The sequence below is a fragment of the Chenopodium album genome, chromosome 26 (assembly GCF_948465745.1).
Source record: "Chenopodium album chromosome 26, dcCheAlbu1.1, whole genome shotgun sequence".
Taxonomy (NCBI): domain Eukaryota; kingdom Viridiplantae; phylum Streptophyta; class Magnoliopsida; order Caryophyllales; family Amaranthaceae; genus Chenopodium; species Chenopodium album.
The window spans coordinates 4,145,490-4,170,867 of record NC_137859.1 but is presented as its reverse complement, the minus strand read 5'-3'; the positions used below and the strand labels follow the sequence as shown (position 1 = coordinate 4,170,867).

General features: G+C 33.7%; 1 protein-coding gene and 1 long non-coding RNA gene across 2 annotated transcripts; one reads left to right on the top strand and one right to left on the bottom strand.

Moving 5' to 3' along the window:
• The first annotated feature begins 1,084 nt into the window (after window positions 1-1,084).
• Window positions 1,085-13,866, top strand: LOC145616650 (serine/threonine-protein kinase TOUSLED-like). The gene is made up of 16 exons (XM_081671410.1): window positions 1,085-1,860; window positions 3,692-3,778; window positions 4,568-4,774; window positions 4,964-5,014; window positions 5,276-5,383; window positions 5,478-5,522; window positions 5,744-5,856; window positions 9,342-9,408; window positions 9,529-9,595; window positions 10,710-10,807; window positions 10,881-11,060; window positions 11,235-11,445; window positions 11,550-11,814; window positions 12,559-12,613; window positions 12,820-12,981; window positions 13,442-13,866. Exons 1-16 carry the CDS (start codon window positions 1,621-1,623, stop codon window positions 13,535-13,537), a joined length of 2,052 nt encoding a protein of 683 aa, XP_081527536.1. The 5' UTR covers window positions 1,085-1,620; the 3' UTR covers window positions 13,538-13,866.
• A 4,406-nt stretch (window positions 13,867-18,272) lies between these two features.
• LOC145617411 (uncharacterized) lies at window positions 18,273-20,867 on the bottom strand. The gene is made up of 2 exons (XR_014107726.1): window positions 20,731-20,867; window positions 18,273-18,591 (listed from the first exon to the last, which is right to left on the bottom strand). It is a non-coding gene; the product is annotated as an uncharacterized LOC145617411 (long non-coding RNA).
• Window positions 20,868-25,378: the final 4,511 nt, after the last annotated feature.

Here is a 25,378-nt window from a genome sequence, read left to right as displayed (position 1 = left end):
AATTATCCGGTGAAAATGCTTTTTTTTTTAAAGAAGGTGAAAATGCTTTTATGCACCAAGTATTTGTTTACAGATATTCTCTAAAACCGTATCTCTATTTTAAAATATCTACCGTGATTTAAATGGTTTAATGACTTTAATCTGAAGATCAACCTAACAAGTGTCTTGTTCAATTCGAAGAGAGATGTTTCCCATTTCAGGCCTTGTTAATTCAATAATAGTTGTATTATTAACAAGGGTGGGTCGGGCTGCTATAACAAAAAATGCATAAAAAAACAAATGTGGGTTGGATTGTAGCACAAATTTTTCAATCTAATAATAGGTGGACTATGTCTATACTTTTGAACATTTAGTAAAAATATTTTAACAATCTCAATTTTTGAACCTTTAGCAAAAAAATCTGAACATCATATATTTTTAACTTTTAGTAAAAATATCTAAATAATCGCAATGTATCACGCCTATACTTTTGAACACTTATTAAAAAAATCTGAATAATTGCAAATTTTGAACAAGTCATCCAAAACATGCTGGTATTTACACTGAAAGAAAACCCCTCGGGTAGGGGCGTCGTTGGTATTTACCTGTTTTGTTATCAAGGTCCATATCGGTTGTTGAATATCAAGCCAAAAATTAGTTTGATATGAAATACAAGGTAATAATCAAACAATAAGATTTCATAATCCAATTAACACATTTGGAATCAAATATGGCATGATTATCAAAGTAGGCTAGAAAAATCACGTTAAATGGTCTCGCTTAACAATATACAAAGTAAAATAGCAATTTTCTATCAATGATCAATCGGATGACAATTAATAAGTTATTAGTAGTACCCTCTTCAAAAAAAAAAAGAAAGATAAAAAAAAAAAAAAAAGTTAGTACGAGTACTATATTACTTTTGGATTGCAATTTATAATTTTTTTTAAAAATTGTGGTAATTAATTACTCCGTAATGACAAATCTTCAATTTTTTTTTAAAAATTTGAAGCTTGTACGTGTATCAATGTACCTGTCTACAAAATTTCATGCCTCCTTTAATTTGACTTAAGACCTAAATTTTCTCCAATAGTCTAATTTCCGCAACTACAAAAAAAAATTAAAGGGAAAATAAAAAAAAAAATCTCAGTTTTCCCTCCAATACCAAAACACAGCGCATCTCAATTCCTCATTTCATTTGTTTCCCCCAAATTCTTCCGATTCTCCCCTTCTTCAATTCATCTAGAACCCTAATTTTCTCTAATAATTATACCCTAATTTGCTCAATTTCTTCTTCCTTTCACTACACTCTCTAATTACGATTTATTCTTCATTGATTTCTACATAATATACTTTACTCTGTGTGAAATTCCTCACTGTTTCTTCTAGCTTAAGCTTTTCTCGCAATTTCACAATTTTCCCAAATTGCTGGAGTTAGGGTTTCAATAAATGCTGAGATTCTATTGCAATTCCAATTTTATTTGGGGATAATTTCCTTCTGCTTATTATGCTCAGGATAAGCAGAAGTTAACCCTCTTTTTTAGGGTTTTTCTCTCTCCTTTGAATTATTGCTAGTCATTATTCTTTGACGAATTTTGCTTGTTACTATACTAGGTGTTTTCTGAGTTGTTTGGATCGAATATGTCAGATGATATGTTGATCCATTTCTCTTCAAATTCTTCTAATCAGTCTGATCAATCCCTGCCCACTAAGATTGCTAAGCTTGAAGCTCGTTTAGTGGGCAAGGGATCGATTTCGGGTTCCGGACCCAGCTCAATGCCCTTACCTGCCCAAACTGTTTGGCCTTCTGCTGGTTCGTCAAAGTTCGATGCTGTTGATAATGTACCTGAGGCATCGACTTCTAGTGACTCCGATGAAGATGTAAGTGTATATTGTTGGCTGTTTATTTTGTTGATTGATTATATCGAATTGAAATTTTACAGTTTTGTATATGAATATATGTTCTGAACTTGAATTTATGCCAGTTTAATTTGATGCAATTGTGATACACTCAAATGTTCTTTGAGTTAAGGTTAGGATAGGTAGTGCTGTCATGTAGAAACAGGAATAAGCAGGATTGATGATAGTTGCAATTCTTGCTAGTAGTAATTCTGTAATTGTATTGAATGAATATGAATATGAAAGTTTGAAAGTTTGAGGAGTAATCTTTGTTGCTTTACCAATCAGAGAAAGAGTTTTAAATTAAAGAACTAAGGTTTGTATAAAATAACCATAGTACATACAATTGGGATGTATGTTGGTCAAAATGTTTTGTCGAAATGAGTTTTTTAGGGCATGCCAGTAGAAGAGTTACAAGTATCTGGAAATATATATGCGTCAAGTGCATTATTAAGGTGTTGTTGGTGTTCTGAAACTTTCTTCTTATTCAAGAACTATTTAAATAACCAACCGTAAATTTGATGGATGTTAGCTTGTTTAGTGGGAAAACAATAGGATTATTCCTATAATGTTATGAATTCATGTGATCATATTGTGCTATTCAAGTACTCAACCAATTCCCTTATGTTTGGTCTTGATCCTGAACTTTCTTCTGGAAGTTACCTTGGCAACATCTTACTAACTACTCCGAAACTTCCTTCAATAAAAATTAATTGTAGTTCCTATATATCTAAAATTTTGACCCTTGATTCTTGCTCCCAGGAATTTTTGGTAAAAGTGAACAGATGTAAGAAAATCGTATATAAAGTATAAGAGATTTGAGTAAAAAGGTAGGTGAATATAATCAAGAAAGAGTCAGTAAGTGGAAGTGTGTAAATTTTGAGAGGTAAGATAATATGCAGTTGCCAAATTGGAATACAATAAAAGTGGTTTACACTCTAATGCAACATCCCGATATAGAAAATGGGTCAAAATTATAGAAACGGTAGGAAAGCTTTCCCATGGTATTGATAGATGTAAGCTTTGTTACTGCAATGTTTAATTCATCTAATGTTTTATGTTGGATACTTTTAAGAATAAAAAGAGATGGAAATAGAAGGCTATTTTGTTTTTTTAGAGAAAAATGTAATAAAGATTTATAGAGTAGACTAATCATAATTTGAAAAATGAGCATGGTATGAGAACCTTAACAAGAAATAACTGACAATGCAATGTAAAATGTTTGCATATGTATATACTACATGAAAAACTCATGTTAAAGTCTTCTAGAACGAGGACATTGTTTTATGACTTCCATGCCATGTCTAATTTATGGTCATTGTCCTTGGCCCTGAATTGGGAATCTTGGCATGTCACACTTGGGTATATAATTAATCTGAATATCTGATATTTCTTAATCTTGAAAAAGATTGATAGAGCACCTCTATGACAACCTGAATTGTGAGGATAATATGATGCTAAACTAGGTCAAGGACATAACTGCAAGTCTACAGTCGTTTTTCGTATCCAAAGTTATCACCTGTTTCTTTTCTTTCTTTTTTTTTCTTTTTTTTTGTTGTTGTTGTTGTTGTTGTTGTTGTTGTTGTTGTTGTTGTTGTGTGTGTGTGTTGGGGGGGGGGGGGAATTAAGAGGGGGGTGGTGAATGTAGGAACGGGACTGCGTAGGGGTTGTTTGAGTTATGATACTTGTTGGCATGTTGCATTGAATCTTGAACGCTTAACTTACTTATTTTTCATCGAACGATGCCTTATTGCCTTACATATTTAACTTATGCTCTTCTCATGGAGGATATTCTTGCCTTCTTATGTTACAGAGTGGTGGAGAATTTCTCATACAGGCAAACATTCGGAAGCGCCAAAAAATTCAGGAGGACAATAAATCTATTTTGGATCATGCCGAGGTAGTTCTTTTTCCTATACTGTACTTAGATTTGATTAAGAAGTCTTGTATAGTTTTTGTTTTTTTTATATTGCTGTTCTGGGCATTTCAAACTTGAAACAAACTAGGTTAATTAAGTAGACATGTAGATGAAAGATTGCTATTTATTTGTTAAAAGTTTTGGGAACTTTTCCACCTTGATTTAAATAGGGGTAGGACCAAATCAGTCTGTGTTAAAGCTTGGGGGCCCTGGATAGCCGGTTTGAAAACTAAATAAGTTCTAAAAGTTTGCATCATAGAGCATTCAAACTGCATGCAGCCCAAATCTTTAATTCCAAGTCTTGGTTGATGCCACTATAGGTTATACTCTGCCAAGTTATGATCTTCATTTCTCCTTGGCCATGAGCTTTCAGGTTTTGCATCAAGTTTGGCTCTTGACTGTAGATATGGTATATATGTTTTGGCCTTAGTGCTAGATTGACCTTTTCATGATAAGTTTCTGTACCAATCTGTAACCTAGGTTGATTAATTGCTTGTCATGGGATCACTAATTACTAATGTAATTTAATGCTTCTATAGTGTGTTCTATTCACATACTCCACTTTAATCACATTTTATGATTTATATTTGTAGAATCTTGTTAGATTTGTTGCAATTCATACTTTACTAAAATCTTATTTTTACAAATGCATAACTAGAGATGTTAACAATTAAAGTATTGTATTGGCAAATGTGAAAAGTGAAATTGTTGCAACTAAAACAAAACAAAGGAAGTATTTTAGTGTAACCAGATCTGTGATGAATGTGTAAGGTTGACAGTAATGGAAAGCCAAAGGCTGTGGAAGATATACCCCACAAATCTGGTGCTGATACTAACAAGAAAAAACAAGGTCGTGGTAGACCTCAAGGACCAACTGGCCGTGGCCGTGGTTCTAGATCAAATGATCATCCTAAAACCCAGACATCACCATCAGCTGTGTCATCTGCAAATGGCCAGATGGATAATTCAAATTATAAGGTTTGGCACATCTTCTACTTACAATCATCTTCTTCATATACATAGCTTCATTCTACTAATATCAGGTTTCATTAAGTAATTCAATGTTTGAACATTCTACTAATATTAAGTTTAATTAATTAATTCAATGTTTGAACCTTAGTGTTGGATTTTATCATTTTTCACTACTAAATTTGAGTCAGTTTGCAGGATACGAGAAGTCAAGAGTTATTTGCAAATGGTAACCGCCCTCAGTCCAAGGTATGTTTTATGGTCACTTGTGTCTAGAAGATCCCAGCTCCCACTTCATTGCACTCATTTCTTGCAAATAATGGAGTTGGAATTAGGAAAACAGAGCAATCATAGCCTATAGGAGACTACATGAAGAAAGAAACATGTGACTATTAGAGCTGCATATTTCCATGGGCAACCCTTATGGAGCAGATAATAGTTCTTGTGGCCTTGTGGGTACGATGTTTACATTGAAGTATCTCATTTGTATTCTTTGTTCTTTAAATATAGGATGATCTAGCTTGCTTGCAAAGTAAGGTTGCCTCTTTGGAAGAGGAGCTGCGCACATCACGCGAAGAGGTTTCTAATTACCAGAATCAATGCCATCAATTAGGAAAGGTGAATCATAGTGTTTATGGAATATGGATGTTAGTTTTAAAAAAAATTGCTTCTATGTGCGAGGAACTTATGCATTATTTTCATTATTTATTAGGAGCTCAAAGAGCACAAAGACTGTGAAGAAATAATGAAGCCAAAGGTTTGTTCTTCCTACACTTCATTCCTTGGTGCCTAATATAAGGCTCTGTTATTTGTAATTAATTTTTGTCTTTCATCCTATTAGTCAGTAGAGAGAGAAGCTAGTTTGTGAACGTGAAGCATTGTGCTTTCTTGCTGTTTGTTCTTGTGACATAGTTAAGACTTGAGAGTAACTAAAATACGTCGCTTTACTTGTTTGATATTATGAGCTTACTCATGCAGCGGACAAAAATCATATCAGATTTGCTTATATCTGTTTCAAAAGCTGAGAGAGAAGAAGCAAGGATGAAAGTGCGCCAAGATTCATTGAGACTCGGCAATGTCGGAGTGATAAGGTATGTAATTACCTTCAAGAGGTTTTCTTATGTCATTTCCTCTCCTGTGTGCCAAGAAGAATAGTGATCAGTAGATGAGTGTGCACTTTTGATCAATTGGTGTTTAAGATGATTGTGTTCTTAAAGGGCAATTTGTTCAGTGTTGAATGTAGTTCTTGAGAATGAAAATTGAATCATGTTCATGAATTCTGGTGGGTAACTGGCTTGTTAAGTTGCCTTGGAGACATGTAATGAGATCTCTATCACTGAGATGTTCTCTCGTCCAAAAACATGTTGGGATCAGGGCAAATGATATTGTTATTAAAAGAATAGTGTCTGATTCCTCCTTTAGGTGTTTGATCTACTTAATAGATTTCCTTGAAAACTAGTCCTTCGCTCCTTCCATTCGATGTGTTGGAGGTCCATAGCTGAGGTTTTATTAGTTATGGTTCTGTAGAGCATTAAGTACATGCATTTGTTGAGATGATCTCCTATTGAAAAGGTATAACCTGTCAAAGCCTTTGTAATTTAGGCCTTTTGGGGATGGAAATATAGAGGGTATGCTTTGTTTTTATGGCCTACTGGCATTCATTATTTTCTTCACTGCTTGACTTGTATGTAATGATAAGGGACTCCAAATGCTCTATAAAGTTCAAGAATATTGATTGACCTTATGCAATAGTAAAATTTGTAATTACTGATGTCTTCTGGTCCTAAGTCCTAACTAGGGATGGCAACGGGTCGGACTCGGAGCGGATTATGCTAAATCCGACTCCGATCCGACAAGAAGTCGGATGTTAAATCCGACATCCGACTCCGACATCCGACTCCGAAATCCGACTCCGACTCCGACTTCAATATCCGACCTCCGACTCCGACTCCGATCCGACCCGACTCCGAGTTTTTTTTACATTATTTAATATACTTTGAGATGTTGGGCTATTTGGGCCTTGACAACCCACACCCAATGCCACCATGACCCACACAAAAATCCACTATCTATTGGAGTCGGAGTCGGATAATCCGTCAAAGTCGGACATTTGTCGGAGTCGGATTTTTTTCTCGGATTTTTTTTAGGATCCGACTCCGACCCTCCTCCGACTCAGAGTCGGATTCTTTTAACGGAGTCGAACTCGGATTACTTTTTTCTCGGACTCGGAGCGGATTTTTTACTTCGGATCGGGGCAGAGTAGGGTCGGATTCGGACAGGATTGCCATCCCTAGTCCTAACCTCTTTTCCCATAAAGTAAGAGGAGTGATATTTGCACCATTAAGATTGCTCGCACTGGATGAATCCCTGGAAGAACTAGAATGTACAGTAAATTCCCGATGCATTATAGACTTTGTCTGGGATTTAATCACACTCATGCATTAGATTAAGGAAGAGATTGGCTCTGACAGTTTGTTATGGGAAAATGCACTTTGACTAAATTAATGGCAGTGCATAGACGTCTTGCTGGAATAGGATATGGAAAATTTTATCTATTGAATATCTTATACATGCTTGTACTTGTTCTATTCTTGTGTGGATGATGCTAGTGGCCTAGCTCTTTGTTGGTTATAGGGATGCTTGCATACAGCATCATAGAACACCAATCCGAGTGTTAATTCCAAAGGGTTGGTTAACTGAACCAAGATATTATCTTCTATACTTGTCAATCATGATTCTCTCCTTCCATTCCTTTCTAGCCAATGTTGTATGCTTTTGCTAACCCAAGTTTTTCATTTCCTTCTTAACTCCCTCCATCCAAGTTACCTTTGGTCTTACTCTGCTGCTTTTGAAATCCCCTTGATCCTAGCCCTCTACTTACTTTACTGGTGCGCTTTCTGATCTTCTGATTGTCTGCCCAAACTAACAATCGTTTTTCCTCTACTTATCCTCAATGTATGTTGCTCAACATTCCTTCTGTTATCTTCATTTCAAATTCTGTTTTTTTGATGTGTTCCCACCAGGGGTGAGCAGAATCAAGCAGCCATGAATTGGTCAAAACCAGTTTTTGGGAATTGGAACCGGTTTGGGCAAACTGGTACCCAGTTCAATTTCATTGACCAAGTTATTAAAAATCACCTGCTCCACCACCGATTTTCATCACACCACCTCTCTCACCCTCCCACTATAAACCTGTCATATCATCCTCTTTCCACACTCCCTCCTAAACGACTTAAAGCAACACCACCATGGATGAATACTAAAAAAAGAATACCCTTTATTCTCCAAAGTTTAAATCAGCTCAAGATTAGCGCTCTTATAGGGTAGTAGATCTGCAAATAATTAACTTATTTCCCTACCTTATAAAAAGTACAAGATTACTCTTATAAATAGTATAATGCCAATCATACCCTTTAAAATGTGTATTTACATATATACCCTCATTAATATGTACAAGTTTTTTTAATGAATAGTGTTCGGACAATTATACCCTCTAAAATATTTAATTATGTACTTATTTGCTCTCATACATTAATGTTAGTTGTCTTGGACATTTATACCCATAAACGTAGTTGTTTACATATTTTTTGTCATTAACACTGCCAACTAAATTTGTGATTTTAAGACCAAGCCGAAAAAGCTTCTAGATATGACTAGCTATGCGCACGAGCGCACGCATGTTAGCTGTCCCTAGTTTAAAAGAAATGATAAACTAAATACAACATTATTGGCTTATCAAGAAGAAAGGTAGCCGAAGAGGCTTCCCATACCGACCTTCCAGTTAGTTCCACTTCTGGAGCGAAGCTGAGCAGCACTCGGGGCATAAGGGCCCCGCGGTGATTATTAACATGCACTTTTCTATCCCATATCTTCTCACCTCCGGTCACATGAGCTTTTGAGAGCCCGGTCTGGATCTAAACGAAAAAGGCAACAACTAATATACAAATCTCCGTACAAATAAATGAGTAAAGACAAAAATGAAAAAAAAAAAAAAATAGTAAGCTGTAAGCCTATATTGAAAATGAGATGCTTATATCTGACTTGTGAGTTGGTATTCAAGTAAAAATGAATGAATTGTGAGGATGTTTACGGGTGTGTATTATTGTAGGCGGGGTAGGTTTAATTATAGTTTTATATGTGGGCTGTGTGTAGATGCAACTTTAATATATATTTCTAGTTTTTCACGTTAGTACCGGTACCTAGCGGAGTAGAGGGTACAGGATCCAAAATTCCAAGATTTGGAACTGGTGCCAGATAAAACCGAGTCCCAAGTTTTGGATGTTGAAGGATTTGGAACTGGTTCTCACAGGTCCAATTCCGGGTCTGGACTCTGGACCCGCCGGTTCCCAATTGGTTTTGGGTCGGATATCAGGTGCCTTATTATTATGCTCATCCCTCGTTCCCACACTTCCATTCCAACATATGTGCCTCTGCTATTTCCATCTTTTTTAATACAATCCTTCTCAAATTTATGACCTATATAACAAAGCTGGCTGATAAAACTTTCCCTTTAACTTCAAAGGCAGTATACAGTGTCCTCACTATTAGTAATTTTGTTCGTTCTTTATCGTTACAGGGCAGGAACTGTAATATCTGAAACATGGGAGGATGGGCAGGCACTGAAGGACATCACTGCTCACCTTGTAAGTGCTGTGAAAGTTCTTCCATTGGCAACCTTGATTTCCCCGTGCCTCATTTTGGCTGGAATATTGTTTGCTCCATTTTTTTTTTTTCACAATGTACTAATGCTGAATTTCTTCTAGAAACAATTGTTGGAGGCAAAGGAAACAGTTGAGAGGCAACGTAAATTATTGAGAAAACGGCAATCTGGTATAGATTTATTTTATTCGAGTAATGATTTTTTAGTCCTTTATCCCGATCAATAATGGGTTCCATAATGATTGTCTAAGAGTAAGAAAGCTTTTGTATATATGTCAAAACAATATGATATGCAATCTTTTTGTCTTTTTGTTTAGTAAATGGCAATGTGGATTGGTCCAAAGTGGAATTTTATTTATAGGAAATTAATATATACAGCCCTTAAGGATGCAATTAAGAAGTCAGAAGTAACATATATTTAAGTTAAATCACATATTAATTACTTCCAGCAAAACTGGAAGTTAGATGCTTATATACAGGCCAAGTGGTTATACAGCCTCGAGGGCTGCATACGTAATTACCCTTCTTTATAAGAATTGTATCTAAAAATGGCATGTGTTACAATTAGGTCTAGGTGTCCATGGAAGAAATATTTACTGCAATAAATAGCTGGGCCAGTAACTTTTTATACTTAAAAAATCTGCAATTAATTGATATCAGAACTCAATCGGATGACCTATTGTCACTCAGTTAGATGTACTAGTTGATCAGTAATGTGACTTTAGTTGCTTTATGTCAACTTCTGTCACTCAAGCAAGACTTCAGTTGGTCTATCAGATGAATTGGTCTGCCTGATAGGACTTTTGTCCTAGACTTAACATAAGTTGACTTTTTGTAACTTCATGTGAAATTAAATGGAAGGCTTTTAACGGTTTGAAGTGCTTTTAAAAAAAAAGAAAAGAAAAGAAAAAAAGGAATTGCTGCTTCCGCTGACAACTCTTCCTGTCTTCCAGTTACTCATTTTGAGAATTTGTTGCTATAATGTTCATCAGCAGGCTTTTGTATAAATAGTTAATTCTTGTTATTTCATTGTTAACCATGGTTGAATTATATGGTGTACTTACCACTTAGGCATTAATGTCAAATTTCCACGTGGTCAAGCCCCTGGGTCTATCTTAGCTTTATTTTTCCCTTCCCACATTCCCGCTCTGACAGTATTCCTACACATCGAAATTTGTGAATGTAAAGTTTAATGACGAAACAAAATTTATAACTGTGTCACGTTATTTTTTTTTTTTATTTTTGATTGCTTATCAGTCTTTTGGGTGTCTAATGTTTCGTACAGATAAGAGTGACGGAGGTGACTTGGAGTCGGGTACCCAAGAGGAAGACTATTTTATTCAGGATGAAATCTATAAATCTCGTCTAGCAAGTATCAAGAGGGTACTTCTCCTACATTTTAATCTTTGAAGTTTCTGGATTTTACAGTTGCAGCTTACTCTATGTTTGTCTGAAGGAGGAAGAAGTGGTATTGCGGGAGAGGGACCGTTATGAGTTGGATAAGGGTAGGCTTATACGTGAGATGAAGCGTATAAGAGATGAGGATGGTTCTCGTTTCAACAATTTTCCGATCCTAAATCGTCGATATGCCCTTTTGAATCTCTTAGGCAAAGGGGGATTCAGTGAGGTTTACAAGGTTTGTATCTTGATAATAACAGAAGTACAGAATTGTCACCTGCATTGCATTTCATGATAGTCTTCTAAGGGAAAAATACGGAAATTTCTTTCTTTTGTTTTTCATTCTTTGCCTCTATGGGCAATGTGAGCATATCACTTTTTGCAGTGATTTGAAGTAAGAAATTTCCGGCAGGCTTTTGATTTGGTAGATCATCGGTACGTGGCTTGTAAGCTTCATGGTCTGAATGCCCAATGGAGTGAAGAAAAGAAGCAAAGCTACATCAGGCATGCTATTCGGGAGTACAACATTCACAAGACTTTGGTACATAATAACATTGTTCGTCTTTGGGATACCTTTGAGATTGATCAGAATACATTCTGCACTGTCTTGGAGTTTTGTTCTGGTAAACTAATGTGACTTCTGCTTTGAATTAGTACAAGTATCCTTTTCTTCAATTCAAGTTTTAAATCTTTATTTTCTTTTTAAAAATGACACACCTTTTTTCAGGCAAAGATCTAGATGCTATTCTTAAGATAACACCAGTATTACCAGAAAAGGAAGCAAGAATAATCATCGTGCAGATATTCCAAGGTCTTGTTTACTTGAACAAGAGAGCACAAAAGATCATTCATTATGATTTGAAGCCTGGCAATGTTCTTTTTGATGAGCTTGGAGTTGCCAAATTGACAGACTTTGGTCTGAGTAAAATAGTTGAAAATGATGTTGGATCGCAGGGCATGGAGCTTACTTCCCAAGGAGCGGGTACCTATTGGTGAGCCATGTTGGATATAATACATTTTGTCTAATATATCATGGATTGTGTGGGTTCTCTATAATAAGATGGTACAATAATACAACTGACGTAATGAAATGTGTGTTCTAAGTGCTTTTCTCTTCTTGTGTTTATGGAGTTATGGCAATCTCCTTTTTGCTATTTTCAAGCTTCAAATTGGTTGTATGTGAGTTTGATACATAGGTTGGCAGTAGTTTATACTGATCTAGCTTCTATAATTTGCAATTGCATCAATTATGGTTAGTTGGTAACTACAAAAATTATCTGTAATTGTAATAATTTTCAACATAAATGATTTTGATATTGACTTTTGTATAGTCGTGAACTCTTGATCTTATATAATTTACAAAAATCAAGCTATTAATGTTATTTTTATTTAACTTGAACTTATTGAGGCTATTCAGATTATCTTAATATTTATCTTGTGCATGATATTTCCCATATCCTGGTCTGTGAGTGTCTACATTGTTGCTAGAATCTGGTCAGTCCAATGGTCTCATGGTCTGAAAGCAGTGATACCCATGAGTAGCATATATATATGCTGCTAGGGAATCTTGCTGATCTCTAAATGCAGAGGTTTGTATTTTTTAAAAAAATTAATTAAGGTAACTTTCATGAGGAGCAGGATTTTTATGCTTTTTTTTTTATTTTTATTTTTTATCTTTATTTATTTATCTTTTTTTTTTTTATTTATTTATTTATTTATTTTTATAATTTGCTCAGGTATCTGCCACCTGAGTGCTTTGAGCTTAACAAGATACCACTCATATCCTCAAAGGTATGCCTGTCTTTGATATGTGCAATTGTAGATTTAAGCTGGATAATGTCTTTAGTCAAATCCATATGGTATCATGGACTATTGGACTTTTGCTCATTGTGCAAATTATGGGTGTTACTATGGTCGTTTGCACTAATTACTCAATTGTCCTTTTTTTGGGAAGATGTTCATCTGGCCATTCTCTGACTCCAATGCTTTGGAAACAGGTAGATGTTTGGTCAGCTGGTGTTCTGTTTTACCAAATGCTCTTTGGAAGACGTCCTTTTGGCCATGATCAAAGTCAGGAACGAATTTTACGGGAGGATACCATTATTAAAGCAAGAAAGGTGGACTTCCCTACTAGACCTAGTGTCTCGAGCGAGGCAAAAGTAAGGCCTCATCTTGTTCAAGCATTCATCTCATTTGATTTGTAATGTTGTGTGTGTAGTAGTTACCTGCCATTCCATGTCTGCATAGATCTTTTTCTGTCTTATCCTCAAGCAGGTCAAGCCTATTTCTGACATTTTTCCTCATATAAGTTACCAGTAAAATGTTTACGTTGGTTTGGCGTGTGGGCTGTTAATTTCCCCTCCCTTCTGGGTGGGTCATTAGGCAAATTGGTTATATAACAGTTTAACTACAAATTGTGAGACTGGAGTTGTTTTTCCTATTTTTGGAGTGGTTTCTTACTTACAGAAGGGTAACTTTTAGTGGCCTCGATTAAAGTTAGCGTGAGATAATTTCATCCTAGACTCTCTTTAGTTATTAGTGTTGTTATTTACTGATCTGTGAAAATATTTCTGTTTTGAACAATGAGCATAACCACTCTTTCTTTCTCTTGTTCTTTAGGAATTGATACGTCGTTGTTTAACCTACAATCAAGCTGAGAGGCCCGATGTATTGAGTATCGCTCTGGATCCATATTTAACATATGCAAAGAAGTAAGTGTTATAACCAAGAAAATTGTGGAGCATTGGGCCAAAACTGAGTTTTTCAGTCGAATGCTATATTTCAGACATCTAAACTGCTGGAGGCTTTTTTGTATATATTGTGCATAAAAGTTGAGTATGCACAAGCCTTCGATATTTCTCATATTTTTTGGTTCTTCAAAAGAAGTTTAGTAATAGTTTGCCACTTTGCCTAGGGTACGAGTCTGCAACTTATATTGATATATGTAAATGTGGAAGGCTGTTTATTTCTTATGTTGCTGGTGGCTATATGTTTATCTGTAGCAGATATGGTAAATATAACATTTTTTGAATCTCTTGTTACAAGTTGCCTGATTATATGTAGACCCTTAAAATCAAGTTCACTATATTACAACAATTATAGGATAACACACGTTACTTAATTTCCTCCAGAATCGATTTGATTCCCTTTTGTGCTAACTCGTAGCTAGGTGGGACACTGGTGAATTTTTAGAGTATGTACGACTTGATTCTTTCCCCCAAAGTGTCTCGACTTTGGTGGGATTAGATTACCCCCCTAATAAAATTGCTCTATCGATTTCTTCAAAATAAAATAAAACAAAAAATTCAAATTCAAAACACTCAACTTAATCCAAATTATGTAACTTAAAAATAGAAAATTAAACTTTAAAGTCATACTCCATAAGCATATCACATATTGACTAAACCAGAGAACCAAGCAAGTGGGATTCCAACTTTCAATTCTCCTTATCTTAAACAAGTAAAAATAACTTAAAACCAATCTGACTTGACCTAAAAAAAGTCTGATCCAAACAAGATAAATAAGCAAGACTCAAATTAAACTCTACCTAACCAAACCCAACCTAGTTAAAGTGGAAGCCAATTCACCAATATATTAACACAGTGCTTTTGCCCACATATCTCCTTAGCAGATGGGACACCATCAGCATTAAACTCTACAATGCCCTGCAAAACATCAGCACCAATACCATCAACTGTTAAGTTTGCTTTGATAATTAGGGAAGACTTTATTGGAACACAAACTAGAGATTTTGAAAGCGGCAACAATCCATCTTCATCAAGGTTGACCGGATTTTCTGAGTTGCTTTCAAAAAGAACACTTTGATAATATTTCTCATCGTAAAAATTTGAGTAATCATGGTTGCTATACTGAGCCACAATACTCCCATATAGCTTGCTGGATGACAAATCCAAAGTGTCATCACTATTAATCCTTTTGAGGAAAATGTTGAATTGAGCTTGTAATCCCTCGTAAATAACAGTGAAATGCACTGCAACATATCCATGATCCCCTTGAATAAAGGAGCATATACGCTTGTCAAACCATGAATCAAGATAGCGGGATAGCCATGAACATTGTCCTTTAACGCGAAAATTAGTCTCAACATCTCTTATGTCAACATAAAACCCGAAATCATCATTTGCCCACATTGCTTCGTGCCATTACAGATCTGAGGGTTGCTCTCATCTCTTTGAAAAAGAGGACAAAAAGGAAGTCTGATAGAGCCACAGATTTTAAAGGGAGGCTTCAAATCATTACTACCTATACCAAATGAAAACACCTCCAGTATAATAATTGGTCTTGCTGACCAGTAACTATTTGGACTTTTTGGTGGCTGTAAGAGACACAGACATCAAAAGTCAGGTACCAAAAATAAAGTTAAATTTTCCTTAATTTAAATAGGAAACGCCTAAAGTACAATGAGAACATACAAGTTAATCATCAAAGCATAAATGGAATATTTTATGGTAAAACGACTATTTGAATTAGCAGTTTATCCTAAAATCTCTACTTGATTTAGGAGTTTCAACAGAAAAAATCATGTAACTTATAATAATATTGCCATCAAATGAGCAAAAAGATGATTAACTAGACAGCACTCCAAAACAATAATTAATTACCTCGTATTTTTTAATTAGCTCTTCTGCTTCTGTATCAGTCATTGTTTTAAGATCACTTCCTTTGTAACGTTGCTCATATGCATGACTCCAATTGACTCGCACTCGAATACGCCCATTTTCTCCTACTATATCCTTCCTATCCACCCCACTTTCATGAGCAGAAAATCGTAAGACCCCATCAGCTAGTTTGCTTCCATCACTGTATGTGAAATTTACAAGAATATTGAGGGGGAAATTTTTCGAGTGCACTGGCACAGCCACCACGGATCTTGATAGCTCAATAAAACTTCTAGACTTGACCTGTACACATTGATCACGCGACAAATTTAAAAGTTTACTCGAATTATCTCCATCATGTGAGCTATTACTGCCAGGAAAACTGGTATGTGCAGCAACAATCCCATAAACATCAGCAGCAGAGTCCATGCCATTCCTATATGCAGAAGTATCATAAACAGCATAATCATCATAATAATCATCGCGATTATAGTCTATTGTATCATAACCATCATATTTGCTGAAGAACACCACCTCCACAGTAGCTACCACTGCATACGGGAAAGTGGCATAATGCAATGTCACAAAACCAACATTCTCTGCCCCGTGTTCTGTGCACTGGCGGATCCAGGGGGTACATAGAGTTACAACTGTACCCCCATTCTCAAAAAAAAAAAAAAAAACAAACTGTTTAGAAAAGAGACCCGATTTCTGAAATAGGCGGTCTCTAACATATGAACTGAAATTTGGTGTGACAGGCTGACCGCTGACATATGCTAGGCCTAGGAGGGAGCAGTAAAACACGTAATCAAAGAGACCAGTTTTGTGTAAAAACAGGTCTCTTTAATGTGCCAGTTTTTTGGCTTTTTAAAATACCCAATTTTTTTTTTAATTATATTTTAAGTAAACCCAATTTTCATCTCTTTTATTTACCTTTGTATTAGTTATATACTTGAATTTGTATCTTTTTTTAATAGATTTGTACTACTTTGTATATAACAATTCTATGAGGTATATATTCGTTCTTTACTTTCTTTCTCTTAGATTTTTATGGTAAGAAAATGGTTCTTAATTAAAATTTTAACTTTGATAAACAAATTATATACAGTATATTACAATGGTCATCAATATAATTTATTTTTCTTTAAAATAAATCAAGATCCAATACTATTGATTATAAATAATTTTATTTACGCTATACTTCACATATAGTACTAACTACAGTGTACTATGTTAAAAAAAATGTGTGATTAATCATATGGAACTATATTAAATTGTTATATTATTAGTTTTGATTTTATTTTGCCTCAATATACGTTGTTAATATTGAAAATAAAAACTCAAAGTTTATATGGCAGATAAATAATACTTCATTCATAAATTCAAGTATATTTTAATAGGTGTAATTTCCGTACCCCCATTACCTAATTCCTGGATCCGCCACTGGTTCTGTGTAAAAGCTATTCTTGTTATTGTAATCTATATTCAATTTCCCTTGAGCAATCACAACATCGTCTCGGGTTTTGTTTCTTAGGAACACGTCCACCGTCACATATTCACAGGGTATAATGACACGGCCATCTTTAGGTCCGGTTAAGGTCAAGAATTTATTATGTGTATCAAGGTTGATTAGCTCGGGATTATCGCGATTGCGGCTGTAGATGTCAAAAGCATGACCTAACCCATTAGTGACCTTAATGGTGCCATAAATTTCACATCCAAATGAATCCGAATCCGAATCGAATTGCCGGACACTAACGGAAAATACCTCAAGTAGTGGTGTAGTTGTTAGACCATAGTTAGGTTCTACATAATCCAAATTACTTCTCTCAATCTCCTCTGTATCAATTAACTCCATATCTGTATGAATCAACACCAAGGGTTTTAATATTTTTTAATAGCATATAAAAATACACTTTTATTTTCAAATATATATAGATTTCAGAGGTCTAATTTCATAATTCAATCCTCAAATTAAAGGATTGTGCAATACATTAACAACCAAATTTGATTCAATTATCATATAAGGCTAAAAAAAAATCACGTAATTTTAGGGATATTAGATTCAATTATCAAATTAAGCTCAAAAAATTCTTTTTTAGCAACATCACTGGTTATAATTATAGTAATTAGAACCAATAATTGAGATTTTTGAACCCTAAATTTACTGATAATTAAATAAAATTAGATCAGAGATAAACCCTAGATTGTGAAACAACTAACCTAGTAACCTCAAAAGCTGCTTCAATTGTCTTTTTTTTTTTTTGTTCGTCTTTTATTTGTGTGCTTTCGGGCTTGTCTTTTTAATTAATAATAAAAAACAAGGTAATAACGTGATTTTAATAGTGAGTACGAAGGAATTGAATTATTTCTAGAGGTAGATTAGTAGATATATAGCTTTAAAAATTTATTTAATTAACAAGAAACTAATGACACCACATTGAATTACATAAATATAATTATATGATCAATCAAATGCATATAAGCTAATTGGATCTTCTATGATTGTTTCAATAAATATTTTGGTAGTTTATTTCACAATAATATTATTAGACAGTTTTCACACACTAAATTTTTTACACATACATACTAAAATAGTGTAGAATAGTTGAGTTGGTAATAATACTAAAAATTACCTAACCTAGTTAATTATAAGAGCAATCCAAATATATAATAAAACAATTTGTTAATAATAAAAAAGACATTTAATTATAAGTTCTAGTTTTAATTATAAGTTCTAGTTTGTTTCTTTCTGTTGCAATATGTTTTTTCTTTGATAGCTCTTTTGTCAAAAGAAAAAAAAAAGTACATGTTTCAATGATGCATAGTACTTCACATTGTATAATGAAATTCACTATAATATCACATTATGTGCAACAAAGTATGAACCACATTTGTGATGAATTATTACATTGTTTCATTATTATGGATGGTTACATCATATAAATGAATAATGACGACCCTGCTTGAATAAGACTACAAAACACCTCGGCAGCCTTGTAAACCTATAACAACGAACGAAAAAAACTCCATCATGTATCTAAGTCGAGAGGCTTGAAATATTTTCTGTCCATAAGATATGTTCCAATGCTCAAACGTATAGCCCATACATCCATAGGTTTCCTAGAAATAATCCTGTCATTTAACAAACTGTAAATTTTTTGCATGATTATTTCACATTGATATTCTAACAAGAAACTATCATTAACCTATACTAAAAGCAAATCTAAAATGACAATTGTCACAATGTCATTTACAATTTTCCTGCCCATTTTACTTTCCGTTTTTACGTAGATTTTTTAAGGAAATCATTTTATAATAATTTAAAATATCTTTCTTCAAATTGAAATTTTTAACAATAATAATTCTCCATATAAACCCAACTAATATATTTTTACATATGTGTAGTCTTTTATTTGGTATTATTTTAGTAAAAATAATGATTTAAATATTATTAAAACAATACTGCTATATATAATTTTAGTTTTCGATTATATAATTTTAGTAATCAACTTTTTTTTTCCTTCCAATTTTGTTACTTTTGCAATAATGTTTAATTCAATTAAATATAAAATCATTTTGTTAAGACATATATATACAGTTCATATTTTTTTTCTCTTAAAAGTCATATCAATACAAACGCATCACATGCGGGTACTATCCTGAGAATTTTTTTACAAAAAATAAAACCTCATAGATCTCTTTTTTTTTAATTAAGTCTAAGTGTCACTAATCTTGATATTGATATAGTTACGTATAAAATTAAAGTCATATTTTTTTTTTTGAATTAGTATTTTGAGTACAATTTTTTGATAAATTCAATACAATAACCCTTAAAAAAAATTTAATAACAACCGTGCATTGCACGGGACTTAAACTAGTAAATATATATATATATATATATATATATATATATATATATATATATATATATATATATATATATAATACCATTGAAGTCTTAGTATCATATATCAAATTAGTTCCATTGAAATTTACATTTTTAGTGGTCACGATATATATCATTGAAATTTAAATTTGCCAAAAAAATACCAAAATACCTCAGTGCCAGAATGACAGAATCCCTATTTGATCATATGGTTCTCACTCAAACCCCCCATATGCCATACTAATTCTTATCAATTGTCTATATGACAGACAATAAAAGCTAAAATGTGAAATTTCAATGTCTCATATTAGTGGATTAAAATATACTACGTATTATAAATGGATTTGTTTTGTACAACTTTTTAAAACGAATTTTATGATGTAAAAATAATATATATAAGATATATTTTTTTAAAAAGTTATAATTTATTTTATACATATGGAATATTGGAAGTCCTATCAGAAACAAAACTCTAATTAAAATAAAATTTTTATCCTAAAAATCTATCTTAAATTCAATTATCTATTTGATTATTAGAAGATAATAAATAAAACTCTAGATAAAACAAATTTCTTATCTTAAAAATCTATCTTAAATTTGCTTATCTAACATCATAGGTGTCGTATTCAAGCTAATTTCTTGCCTACGTGGCGTGACACTTGGTGAAAAATTAGAATGCTAAGTGTCGTTGTCACATGATCTGGCTAAAAGTTTAATTTTATTTATTATTTATTTATTTATATGATATGATTGTGTCACGAATTTTTGGATAAAATCCCAATATGTATCACTTATTTTATTTTATTTTATTTTTAATAAACACCAATAATTACCGTCTATCATCCTAATAATTTTTAAAAAATATTTTTTCAGGGATTCTAATAACTATCAAAGTTTAACTTTGTATTGTTTTGCTTTGAGTATAAAACTAGTGTGTGGTTCGGACGATGCACCGGATTTTACTTTGAGTATCAAATATTTTTTGAGCTATAAAATATAACCTATATGATTAAAATAAAAGTGAACAATAAAACTATGAAGCTAAATAAGGGCTCTCGAATTGATGTTTAATGCAAAGTATTTAGTTTTTTTTATAATTGAATATGAAACATAACTTAAAGATTGCAAAAATGGTAACAACATTAGTTGATTTTTTGTTGGTCTTGTGTTCAAACCTAGTAATAAGCATTTTTATGGATTGATGATGTGTCATACTCTAATGGATGTGAAGGGTGCCACGTGGCACATATTCTGTTTTAAGAATACTTTTTAATATATAATAATAAATAAATAATAAAGTATAGATATAGATATATCCCGTGTATTAGCACGAGTTTGCTCTAATTTCACAAAATTCCTAGTAATATAGTTTTGTGCTTTTTCTTAAAGACAGAGTTTACCTTCCAACATCGCCGGTGTTAACTAAGCCAGTATTGAGTCTAAGGCAAGGAACAGAAGCAGCAGTTTTAATCATTCGAGGAGCCTCAGTAATGATAACTGGAGAACCTACGCTCAATTTCGTTGCATCTTTCTTTGTAGGCTCTGCAAGAGATGATTGTTCATTCAGCTCACACTTGGACGCAAAACCATGGGTTCGGGTTCGAGTTCGAGTTTGAGTTTGAGTTTGAATTCTAATGATAGGTTGTAGATAAGCCACCGTTGAAGATATTTGAGGACTTGGGAGTGGCTTACATATGATGGAAGATAAAGAGAGTGACATTGGTGAGCACAATTTTCCTCTTACAAGAATAGTTTACGGAGAGAAGGAAAGAAATAACAAAAACTTTTGTGTGGCTCTTGTGAAGTTTTGATGATGTTGGGACATTTTGTCTTATTAAAAAATGTTTGATTGATTCAAAGTAATTTCTACGCTATTTATTTGTCAGTGGTCTTTCGTTAGTTAGAATTCCTAGGCCTTGTTTGGTTGACATTGTAAAATGGGAGAATTGAAAATTCATGGGAATTGAGAAAATGAGGAGTTGTTTGGTTGACATATAAAAGCAAAAATAAGAGAAGTCGCAATTCATGGGAATTTCAACTTCCCACAAAACATGGGAAGTAAATTACCTAGCCCCCCCTAGGTAAACCAAAATTCATGGGAGTTCTAATTTTCCTTATTGCCAACCAAACACATTTAAGAAATTCCTAGCAATTTCATTAAGGAATTAACTTCCCATAAATTGTAAAATTCCTATGAGAATCAAATTCCCACATCAACCGAATAACCTAAGTATTTTTTTTTTTGAGAGAGAATTTATTTCCTAAGTATTGGCATAGCAGTAAGCAGTGTGTTTCGTGGACCATGATTCCATTATTGTTTCCTTTATTTTAGCTTGAGTTGGTTTGTTTGTTGCCTTCATTAAGCTTCTTTCATACGAACTAATTAATTAATGCAATATAATGAAATATCTTTTCCTTTAATAATTTTTTTTTTCTTGGTGAAGCTGAGAAGCAATCCCCAAAAAAGAAGGAAAAAACCTTAGAACACACTAGAAAGCAAAAAAGAACAAAGAAGAAAAAACGAAAAACTAAGGGCCTGTTCATATTTACTGAACTGATTGGAGCTGAACTGAACTGATTGGAGCTGAACTGAATTGAACTGAACTGATTGGAACTGAACTGAACTGAACTGAATTAAGCTGAAATGAATATTTTATGTGAGAGGGAAATTAAAAGCTGAACTGAACTGAACTGATTGGAACTGAACTGAACTGAGCTGAATTAATCTGAAATGAATATTTTATGTGAGAGGGAAATTAAGAGCTGAACTGAACTGAACTGAACTGATTGGAGCTGAACTGAACTGAACTGAAATTAAGTAAATATGAACAGGCCCTAAACTACTACTACTACTACCAAAAAAAAAAAAAAAAATAAATAAATAAAAATAACTATTCATTATTAGGCCGAATAAAGGCCTATTCATATTTACTGAATTGAACTGAACTGAGTGAACTGATTGGAGCTAAACTGAACTGAACTGAATTGAGCTGAAATAAATATTTTATGTGAAAGGGAAATTAAAAGCTAAACTGAATTGAACTGAACTGATTGAAGCTGAGCTGAACTAAACTAAAATTAAGTAAATATGAACAGAACCTAAGATGGAAAAAACCTTAAAACAAACTAGAAAGGGAAAAAAAAAAAAAAAAGACAACCACGCAAGTCCTCCAGCCGGTTAGCCTCTCTAAAAAAGTGCTCGATAGTGATTTCCCAACCATTTCGTCTAATTAAGGATTTGCACTTTCGAATAAGATGAACAAAAGGAGAGTTGGTAGAAGTAACATCCACCAACATACGAACCACAATATGAGAATCCACCCTCAATTTTATCTTCCTATGGCCACCGTTCCAAGCTATCGCAAGTCCCCTAAGAACTACCAAGAACTCGGCTCTAGTGCAAGTGCATGATCCATAGTTCATAGCAAACGCCTCAAATACTTCACCACTAGGCCCACGGATAATACCTCCAGCTCTTGCTGGGCCTGGGTTGCCCTTGCAGCCCCATCTTGTATGCATATCATTGTAAGAGGAAACGATTAAATAAAACAAGAACTCTAGAAAAAACTTGGTATAACTACATAAAGTTGAAGCATATCATTAATAACTCATTAAGGGTAAGAAAAATGTTTGCAAATTATCTCTCAATTTTTTACAAGAATTGTCGATATTACAAAATGTAAGATAACTGCCGGCAATTCCTAATATTACAGCCATACTAACAATGGGCATTTGGGCACGCTAATATACACGACATGCAATAATGCAAGGTCGACTTGTGGCCTAAAAATGAGTAAAAAATAGTACAAAAATTACATGGATTCAACAGAACCTTAAGTCGACTTCAGCATTGCATTAAGCACTGCTTCTCTGGTTGGCAGAGCAGGAATCGCTCCTCGCTCTGTAACAATCAATGTGCACAATGCACCACAGGCGTTGGCAAATCACAGAGCGTCTCTAAGTGATCCTCAAAATGTACGTGACATAAAAACATTGTCTCTAAGCGATCCTTTTTTTTTACTTGCTTTGTGGACCCCAAATGATTACTATTCATCTTTTAAAATGCTCATTCTATGAGCAATTTTCATTTTGTACCAACTATATCCATAATACTAATTGTACCAACTTTATTTTATGCTTCATCCTATGAGAATGCTAATTGTACTAACTTTATTTTATGCTTCATATATCCATAATACGAGTATGAAGTATTTACCTATTTTAAGTTTTTGACGCATACTCTCATATTTTTCTTAAATCATCTATCTTACATTCTTACTATAACCAAAATCCTCTTATAGTCACTAAACACATCAACACTTCTCCTCAATTGTCTTAATTTGTGAGCAAATATTAACCTCGATCTCTTTTGAGAACGGAGGTAGAAGCAACTAATCACGGACAAAAGAAATATATAGTTCGTATACCTATGTATTTATATCATTATATATTTATATGTACTCCAAATTCAACAACACTTCATTAACTCCGCATAGTAGGCTACTAAGCATATTGAATTAATAAAATTATTCAACTTCATCTAATCTTTTTTTTTTTTTTTTTTTTTTGACAGGAACTTCATCTAATCTTAATTACAGCTAATTTGATGTATTTTATGGATTGTAAAAATAAAAACACATTATTTTGATTTCTCAATTTTATTTCATACTTCGTACTAGGGATGACAACGGGTCGAATCTGGAGTGAGTCCAAATGGACAAGAATCCAAATTCGATCCGGATTCGTCGGGTTTGGAAAATGGAGACCCGAATTCAGATCGACGGGTCTAACGGACCCGGTTCCAATATATTTTGTCTAATTATTTTGCAATAAATGTAATATTTGGGTAAAAAAATGCATTTTAAACTTCCGTCGGGACTATTAAGTTCAACCTATATTAAAGTTATACAACTAATTTAATAACATAAAGTAACCAACTTATACGAAAATAAAAATTAGGAAATTTTGACGATTACCACCTTCTGTTATGTCCATTTTAGCAATTACCACCTTCTATTTTTTTATTTGAAAATTACCACCTTCTATTTTCAAAAACATAAAAAATTACCACCTTCTTGCCCCCCAACTACCACGTGACGTTATTTTGGGCCCATTCTTTCCTTTTTCTCCCTATCTCCCTCACATTTCTCATTCTTAACTCGATTCTCATCCCCCCTCTCACTTTTTTCCCCCCAAACAATCAAAAACACTTCAATCCACTCCTCCAAATCAAAATTGACGAATAATTATTGGTGGTTTGGGGTAAAAAAAAGTGAAAGGGGAAATGAGAATCCAAATAGGAATGAGAAATGTAAGGGAAATAGGGAGAAAAAGGAAAGAATGGGCCCAAAATGACGTCACGTGGTAGTTGGGGGCAAGAAGGTGGTAATTTTTGATGTTTTTGAAAATAGAAGGTGGTAATTTTTGATGTTTTTGAAAATAGAAGGTGGTAATTTTTGATGTTTTTGAAAATAGAAGGTGGTAATTTTCAAATAAAAAAATAGAAGGTGGTAATTGCTAAAATGGACAAAATAGAAGGTGGTAATTGTCAAAATTTCCTAAAAATTACTATAAACAATACAATATTACAAATGAGCAAGTGAAAAAACTAAGGTTGATGTATAAGCATCAGCACTGTCAAAACGGTTTGACAGTTCGGTTTCGGTTCGGTTTGAAATCGGTTCGGTATTTAATCGGGTCGGCTTGGAATCGGTTTAATTGTCTCACGGGTCGGTTTTGGTTCGGTTTAAATAGTTATCGGTTCGATTCGGTTTCGGTTTATTCTTAAGCGGTTTTAATTCGGTTCGGGTTGTAAACAGTCCGGGTAGTAAACGGTTCGGTGCAGACGGGTTGCGATTTGTTAACAGTGCGGTGTAAACGGTTTTTATCCCGGTTCAAACAGTTTCGGGTTGGAAACGGTTTCGGGTTAGAAACAGTTCGGTTCTTTTTTGGTTCAGTTTATAACTGGTTCGGTTCTTTTTCGGTTCAGTTTATAACTGGTTTGGTTCTTCGATGGTTTAACCACTTTAACGTTATTCATATCGGTTC

Coding starts and splice junctions, on each gene's coding strand:
- LOC145616650 (XM_081671410.1), top strand. CDS start 1,621: ATGTCAGATGATATGTTGATCCATTTCTCTTCAAATTCTTCTAATCAG. Junction 3,779..4,567: donor CTATTTTGGATCATGCCGAG/GTAGTTCTTTTT, acceptor TGAATGTGTAAG/GTTGACAGTAATGGAAAGCC. Junction 5,015..5,275: donor GTAACCGCCCTCAGTCCAAG/GTATGTTTTATG, acceptor CTTTAAATATAG/GATGATCTAGCTTGCTTGCA.